Below are 9,148 nucleotides of genomic sequence, written 5' to 3' on the forward strand. Positions count from 1 at the left end.
CGTACGCTTAACTTGTAAACGTCGCATCAGCTTTTTGCCTGTTCTCTTTTTATTTCAGCCTTCCTATGTACAAACTATTTTAACTGTTTTTGTGTACTTTCGACAGCTGTGTTTTCCGCTTTGTGGGCGACTGCCGACTTTGAATTTTTCTGTTCTGAACTTGAATTTTTCTCAATGTTTCTTCTTATCAAAACTGCAAATTAATGCCTTATTTAAATGATGAAGTAGAATTTCAACTCTTTCTCCTTGTTTTGCCTGTTTGAGTAGCTTTGAACTTAGTTGTTTTTTCTGAATTTCTTCAAAATTTGGCTAAGTATAAAGCTTTGGCTTCGAGATACTTAGCTGAGAATTTTCCTTCATTCGAATGTTTCTGCCTTGCTCACAAAAACTTCGGATTTTCACTTGAAATTTTCCAAGTGCTGAGCTTTGGCTGGGAGCTTGATGGGTGAATACCTCTTGCCCCCCAGAATTCTGGAGACTAGGGGTCTTCAGAGTTATGAGTTTATTGATTTCATTCCTTCGGCTCAGCAGAAGGTTTATTGCAACATAACAAGGCATCCGAGGTTTATTGCAACTTGCGTGTGTTTCTTATGTTCTGCCTGGTTTTTAATTCATCCGAGGGAACGACTATCTGGGACACGGTGCCAGGGAAATGATCATCCCAAGTACAAGGCATCATTATGCAATACTTCGGAGGTGTAATCATCACCTGGAATTAACTTGCCGAAGCACAGTGCATCATTATGCAATGCTTCGGGCCTTCGATCAATTCCTATTTTCGGCTATGTCTCAAATGAATCTATGACCTCTTTGCCGAGAATAAAAAATCCGTCCGAGGTACAGTGCATCATTATGAAATACCTCGAGGTTCTATTCGTTACTCCCACTTTAGCAGGTTCTTCGGCTTGCCAAAGTACAGTGCATCACTATGCAATACTTCGGACAGTGCCGGGTGTAAACCTTGAATTTTTTCAAAAAACGGTGAAGGCAGAAATAATGAAAACATAATGGAAACTTTGACTAATGGTGGCTCAAAGGCCTTTCATTGATTTGAATAAAATGTACTTACATAGATTTTTCTTCCACATTGGGCTTTTACACATGAAATTTCCTAAGTACATCAGCATTCCAGTGGTTTTTCAGTTCAGTTCCATCTAATTGCCGAAATCGATAAGTTCTTTGTTGGAGCTCATCGTATATTTCATAAGGCCCTTCCCAGTTAGCCGAGAGCTTTCCATGGACGCGACCTTTCTGGACAGCAGCAACATTCCGAAGGACAAGGTCCCCAACTTTGAGGAGTCTTGCTTGGACTCTTCGGTTATAGAACTTGCTGATTCTTTGTTTGTATGCTGCCATTCTGTCTCTGGCTGAATCACGGACTTCGTCAAGGAAATTAAGGGACTCTTTCATAAGTTGCTCATTCTCTTCGGCTAAGAACTGGTTGACTCGAAGACTTTCTGAGCCAATTTCCACTGGTAAAACAGCTTCGGATCCATACACCAATTCAAAGGTGAATGTCCCGTAGCCTCTTTTTCAGTTGTCCGAAGAAAAAGAGGCCTCAACTCGGTGGCCACTAGGATGGGTGGCATTCAGCTTCATTTGATGCTTTCTCAGAGTAGCGAACGTTTTGGCTAGGTCCGCAACATGGTCTTTTGCTTCTTTGCTCTTGACGATGGAATCGTCAACATAGACTTCCATGTTACGGCCCTTTTGTTCGGCGAACACTTGGTCCACTAACCTCTGATATGTCGCTCCGGCGTTTTTCAAGCCGAAGGGCATCAACTTTTAGTTCTACACCCCGGCACTTGTAACGAATGTCGTTTTTGCTCTGTCATCGGGGTGCATGAAGATCTGATGGTACCCAGAAAATGCGTCCATGAAACTAAGCAGAGCATGGCCACTTGTCGAGTCGACTAACTGATCGATTCTCGACAAGGGATAGAAGTCCTTCGGACAGGCCCTATTTAGGTCCGTGAAGTCAACGCACATTCTCTAGGTGCCATTAGCCTTCTGAACCATCACTACATTCGCCAGCCATTCAGGATATTGGCAAGGCTTGATGAACCCTACGTCCAAAAGTTTTTTTACTTCGGCTGCGATGTCTTGGTTGTTTTGAGCGGAATAATTCCGCTTCTTTTACTTAACAGGCCGACATGTGGGGTCGACATTAAGCTTGTGAGAGATGAGTTTAGGATCAATTCTCGGCATGTCAGCTGCTAAGAATGCGAACACATCTCAGTTGTTCTGAAGGAGTTGGATTAATTGGAACCGAAGGTTCGGATCGAGTCCTTGTCCGATGCTGACACATTTTTCGGTATCTCCTTCAGTCAACGGTATTGATTCAGTTTGTTCATCTGACTCCATTGCCTTGGAGCCAGGCTCTTTTGGTTCGGGCCTACTGTTAATATCAGCAGACCTTCCTTGCTTCGGCTGATCTTCTTCTGAGTCTTTCGGCCCATCTGAAAAACTAGCCCTTCCAGTCCCCAAAGATGTTCTTTTGGATGGGGATCCCTAAGCCGAAGCACTTAGGCCCTTTGGCCTTTTGGTACCTCGCTCTTTTTCTTTTTCTTCCTCATCATCCTTGTCGTTGCGGCGACTTTTGGATGGCTTGAGGAAGTTACATTCTCGGGTGTCCCTTTGGCTGCCCAAGATTTTTTTCGGAGCGTCCTTCGTCTGAAACGTATATCATTGCTTGATGGTACGTCGAGAAAACTCCTTGAACTTCGTGGATTAGGGGTCTCCCCATAATGACGTTGTATACTGATGGGGCATCGATGACCAAGAATTCGGCCATGATGCTCCTCTTTGCTCGCTCCTGTCCGATGCTGACGGGAAGAAGAATTTTCCTATCTGGATATGAAGAAGAGCCGTTGAATCCATTTACCAGGTAGGGAACTGGAGTTAGGTGTCTGCTCTCCAACTTCAGCTGGTCGAATGCCTTTCGGAAAAGTATATTCGCCCCGCTGCCACCATCTACCAGAGTCCGATAGACGTTGTGGTTTGCGATGCTCGTCATGATAACCAATGGGTCATCATGGGGGTACACCACCCCTCTACAGTCTTCGGATGTGAACATCATGTTCGACACCAGGGACTGTGACTTTCGGAATTCAGCGTGAAGAATATGATGGGTTAGCCCCCTCAGATGGCGTTTCAGCGCATTTCGAGAAGTACCTCCGGAAATGGTCAAGATGTCATGATTTCCTCCCTTGGAAGGTTTGTCCCTTTTTCGGTGGTAATCTAGATCCTGCCGAGAATCTTTCTCAGCTTTCTTTTCTTCACGGCGTTCCGCGACATATTTCTTTAAATATCCTTTTTGGACCAGTTCTTCAATCTGGTCCTTCAGCTGAAGGCATTCCTCGATGCGATGTCCACGGGATTCATGGAACTCGCACCAATGATCCTTCCCTTTCTTCTGATGCCAAGAAGGAGGCGGCTTCGGCTTTTTGAATCTTCCCCTCTCCCTCGTCGCACTAAAGATCTTAGCACGGGGTAAGGTGAGAGGAGTGTAAGATTCGAACTTTCCCAGATAGGGGGACTTGTCCTTCTTCGACTCGGTGGTCGAGGGAGGTTTTGAGGCTTTTGCCTTCCTTTTCTTCGACCCTGGAACTTCGGCTAGTTGGCCTTTTGGCTTCGCAGCCCCTGATTGAGACTGCGACTTTAGCTTGTTCCATTCCTCGACTCGGATGAATTTATCCGAAGCATCGAGGGCTTCTTCCAAGGTCTGCGGGGATGCATGACCATGAAATCCAGAAATTTCCAAGCTTGCAAGCCATTCCGTAGTGCGAATACGGCCAGACTCTGGTCCAGGCTTGTGATTCTGGACGACTTGTTGCTGAAGCGAGTCAGGTAATCCCGAAGACTTTCATCCTCAGTTTGTTGCAGACTCATAAGTTCTGCAGTAGTTTTCTCTTGGCGATTGCCGTAGAAAAATTGCTTTTGAATTTGTTGGAGAGGTCGTTCCAACCTGTTATCGAGCCTTCCTTCAGCCCCTTGGTGATCCATGATTGGGCAACACCTTTTAGGGTTGTAGGGAAGTACTTGCACCAGGTAGCTTCGGACCTAGGGTTAAGGTACATATGCCCCTCGTAGGAGGCTATGTGGTCCTTCAGATCTAAAGTTCCATCGTAAGTGATGTGTTCCGGAATTTTGACCGTTGGCACGTGTTCCTCTCATATCCACCTCTGGAAAGGTGAACTGGTAGGAACCATCACAGCTTTTCCCTTCTGTCTTTCCTAAAGAACCTCAATTTTCCCTCTTAGAGAGGTGAAAGTGAGGGGTGTCCCTCCGCGTGATAGTTCCAAGCGAGAGCCTTCGAGATAGGTGAGACGGCTATGAATGTCCTTCTCCCTTTCCCCTAGGCGGTCATAGACGCTCTGGCGAGTAATGTCATTGTTGTTCGGCTGGTTCCTGGAGTTTCGGACTTTGGAGTTCCCGAAGTGACTGGAGTCCCTTCTCTGTTCCCGTCCAGACCTAGCCAGGTCTTCAGCCTTTCGGATCCCTTCCCCCTTAGAGGATGGGACCCGTCCTTCTCCTTCCGGACTCATTTTCCTCTTAAAACTATGTGATTTTGGAGGAGGAGGAGGAGGATTCTTCGCGAATGGGAGGTGTCCTCCTAATGCGTTCATGAACTCGATGCACACAGCCACGACCCTCGCCACCTCTTCAGTCGAAGGCACGGTGGGTGGGGTCGATTTTGGCTGTGAGCGAAAATGTATGCTCGGCTGAGAGCTCTCAGGCTAGGCTTCGCTTTCTCTTGGTGAGTCGGCACTCCGACGCTTCTGTCGAGGAGGAGACCCCCCGGACAGTTCCTCTCTTCCCGGAGAATGAGGGATCCCCGAGACTGAGGCAGATGGTTCCGGTGACGGTAAGGGTGCCCTATCAGTCCTCACCGTGATCAGGCCCATCTTTTTTTCTTTTTTGAAGTTTTTCCTGCTCTTAGTCATTTGTGAGAGTTCGGCTAAGATCGGTGTATGAGATTTTTGGCTGACTTTTTGTAAGTATCCTTACAAACGGCGCCAAATTGTTTCGGTAAAAACAATGGGACCTTCAGCAGGTCCTTCGGGTGAGTGGAGATGAAGCCTAATTCGAGTGATGACCGAATTGGGGATTTCCTACACAGTAGAACAAACGTAAACTGGCCTCGGGGGTTATGCCGAGGAAGGCCCTCCGATGCCGAAGTCAGTACGATTGTCAAATGATGAGAGAAAAGCTATGCAAGAGAGTTTGTTGCTTGAGGCAATATTTTTGAATGAATGTAAGTTTGCATAAGTGTGAGCTTTTATACCTTGCTCCAATTGAATGGAGTGGGCTTGAGGAGTCAAATGGGCTGGCATTTGACTGGGCTTCGTTGACTTGACTTGGTACATGGGCTTGAGGGTTGAACCTTGCCATTTGGGCTTTGATTTGTTTTCATCTATGGACTGGGCCCAAATATAAGTTATTTGGACCCCAAACAGCTTATAATGATTAAATTAGTTGCTTGAATCTTAGTTTAATTGGGTCATGGTTTTAATTGGTATAATTGGTGTTTAGTGAAGTATAGTACGGTTTCGAGGAGTAATATAGAATGAGTTGTTGCCTGCAATTTGTGTGAAAATAGCATGGGATTATTACTTCTGATTATCACAATAAAAATCATGCTAGGAGTTCATGTCATGTAATGTATTTTCGAGTATTTATTTTGAACTATGAGTAGTGATTAAAATAGAAAAAAAAATAATGGAAAATGGAGTAATTAAGTTTGAAATGTTTGATCTTTTTGAAATGGGTATGTTTTTTTGGGGAAGAGAGAGAAAAGAGAAGTGAGAAGGGGAGAGAGACAGAAGAGGTGCTTTAGTAGTGTGTATAGACTGACAGCACCGAGCAAGGCAGCAACTAGTGTTGCTTGATTCTTTCTCTTTTTGTTATTAATAATATGGACTGCCAATATTTATATATATGTTATTATTTCATTTTAGTTCCTAATTTATAATAATGTTTTATATATCAGTGAATCATGTCAAACCTTGCAAAACTCGAATTTGTTGCTCTTGATATTACTGGAAACAACTATCTGTCTTGGGTGTTAGATGCTGAAGTACATTTAGATGCAAAGGGACTTGGTGATACTATTAAAGAAAACAATACTGCAACAAGCCAAGATAAGGCTAAAGCTATGATATTCCTTCGCCATCACCTTCATGAAGGCCTTAAGATTGAGTACTTGACTGTTAAAGACCCACAAGTCCTTTGGAGTAATCTAATGGAAAGGTATGACCACCAGAAAACTGTGATATTACCAAAGGCTCGTTATGACTGGTTACATTTAAGATTACAAGACTTTAAGTCTGTGAGTGAATACAACTCAGCCATGTTTAGAATTACATTACAATTGAAATTATGTGGAGAGAAAATCACGGATGTAGAAATGTTAGAAAAAACATACTCTACTTTTCATGCAAATAATGTTGTCATGCAGACACAATACCGTGAAAAGGGTTTTACAAAATATTCTAAATTTATATCTTGTCTCCTTGTGGCTGAGCAAAATAATGAACTATTAATGAAAAAATCATGAATCACGCCCAACTGGCTCTACTCCATTCCCTGAAGCGAATGCGACATCCCATAGTGGGAAAGAGCGAATGGCTAGAGATCACGCCAGCAGTCGTGGTGGAGGCCGTGGTCGAGGTCGTGGTCGCGACCGCGGACGTGGACATGATCGTGGTCGAGGTGATCATTTTAGAAACTCATACTCTCACCAGAAGTGGGATAATAAAGATGGAAATAAGAATGAGAAGGATAAATATGAAAATATATGCTACCGTTGTGGAGGAAAAGGCCATTGGTCTCGTGTGTGTCGTACACCAAAAAATCTAGTAGACCTTTATCAACAATCAATCAAACAGAAAGGAAAGAAAGTGGAAACAAATTTGGTGTATGAGGATGGCGAAGGTGAATATGATTACGGTGATAAAACTCACCTGGAAGCAGCTGATTTCTATCCCAATTCTGAAGAAAATAATTGAATAAATTATGATCCATTGGCGAATAAACTCTATTAATTAGCTTGCATTTATTATAGAATTTTATCGTAGTACTATGATTTTATGCTTTATGGGACATTTGTTTGTGGATATTTTTATGTTTTCGGATATTTCATTATTATTATTATCAGTCATTTATTAATTTAAGTTATTTGGTTTAGTGAATATTATTTAGTTCCTTTAATTCTATTAGAATATTGATTTGAGAATTTTTAGTATAAAGGTTCGTATAATTGGGCAAGAGGAACGAATATGAGTCTTATAAGAATCATTTTACTTTGCTTGATACATGCATTGATAAAAGAATTTATGGCTTAAAAGGTGCAAGAGATTTAAAGGTAGTTGGATTAATTTAATGCCCCCACATGCAAGGATTAAGGGGAGATAGTATTTATATCATTATTTTATGTAATCCTTGCACATAAATAATAAAATATATTGATGGTCAGTTTGGTACATACATTAACTTAAATATTAATGTTTTATTTAATAAAAGTGGCCACATGTTAATTAATATATTTCAAAATGATACCATCCTGAAGATGAATATATTTCAAAATGTTAATTAATAAAAGTGGTAGTTAGTACTGTCAAAACAGTTTGACAGTTCGGTTTCGATTCGGTTTGAAATCGGGTCGGTTTGAAATCGGTTCAAATGTCTTACGGGTCGGTTTCAGTTCGGTTTGAATAATTATCAGTTCGATTCGGTTTCGGTTTATTCTTGAACGGTTTAAATTCTCTTCGGGTTGTAAACGATTCGGGTAGTAAACGGTTTGGTGCAGACGGGTTGCGGTTTGTTAACGGTTCGGTGTAAACGGTTTTTATCCCGGTTTAAATTTGGTTCGGGTTGTAAACGGTTCAGTGCAGATGGGTTGCGGTTGTTAACGGTTCGGTGTAAACGGTTTTTATCCCGGTTCAAACAGTTTTGAGTTAGAAACGGTTCGGTTCTTTTTTGGTTCAGTTTTATTTTAGTTCGGTTTATAACTAGTTCAGTTCGTTAACGGGTTCGGTTCTTCTACGATTTAACATTATTTGGATCGGTTTTATTTCAGGTTTACTAAATTACGGTTCGGATCTATTTTTGATTTAAAAAAATCGGCTTTTTATCGAGTCGTTTGGATTCAGGGAATTAAACAAATTATTGTTTGAAATTTTATACTACTTTCTAACTTTTTGCCGGTTAACAAGTTTTACATCAAGCCAAGATTTCATCACTTCATATTGAGGCATCATTTTATATGCAAATTCTCATTAATTTTATAAATACATATCATGTTATGTTTCCAGTTTAGCATACTGATCTTACTAGTTTATTACGAATTAGATTATAAAAGTTTAGAGCATTAATGTAATATTGTTTTACTATCAGATTATTATTTTCTTCTTATTTGATCATTTAGTTAATAGTGTCATAATCATGATTTGATGAGTTGTTGTGACATCGAAATTGCAATTTGGTATTCGATACTTAATTAGTCAACAAGACTGATAATTAAGACTCATTTATCATCATATATTTTCATAAAGTTATATATGAAGATATTACAAAGTAGTTTGATTTGTATAATGAAATAAAACATTAATGAAAAAGAAGGTAATATTGATTCTTTCAATCAATTATACATATACATAACATCTAACCATCTCATATTCTCATATTTAAATATTATTAGTATAAAGGGATGAGAATCATAAGATTATTAGATTTATATATCCTTTATTACTAGTTTACCCCTAAGGCTTAAGTCCCTGATTAGTAAGTACTAATTACTTAGTTAGACTAACAAGTTAATAAGAAAGAGTAACTTTTAACTTGAGTCTAATAGATCAAATACTGAAATGCCATTAGTATATTACCGAGTATGATAGTCTAGTACACTGCTAATCTGTTATGCAGCTATGCTAAATTGACAATTTCTCATATAGTCATATTAGTCAATCACTCATGTAGTCAAAACTCATATCTAATTAAGTAATTTGTATTTATGTACTAATCTACTAGTGAATTCTATCATTTATAAGTTTACACGATTACAAGTGTATTGCTTATAGATACAGCTAAATTGATATAATTATAACCATATAACAAATCCGTAGTACTTCTAACTATCTAAGATATG

At 40.5% G+C, this 9,148-nt stretch overlaps 1 protein-coding gene across 1 annotated transcript; it reads left to right on the forward strand.

The window, feature by feature from the left end:
- The first annotated feature begins 5,998 nt into the window (after window positions 1–5,998).
- On the forward strand, window positions 5,999–6,559 carry LOC110731070. The gene has a single exon (XM_021910919.1). It carries the CDS (start codon window positions 5,999–6,001, stop codon window positions 6,557–6,559), a length of 561 nt encoding a protein of 186 aa, XP_021766611.1.
- The last annotated feature ends 2,589 nt before the right edge of the window (window positions 6,560–9,148 follow it).

Source organism: Chenopodium quinoa, unplaced genomic scaffold (assembly GCF_001683475.1).
Source record: "Chenopodium quinoa cultivar QQ74 unplaced genomic scaffold, ASM168347v1, whole genome shotgun sequence".
Lineage (NCBI taxonomy): Eukaryota > Viridiplantae > Streptophyta > Magnoliopsida > Caryophyllales > Amaranthaceae > Chenopodium > Chenopodium quinoa.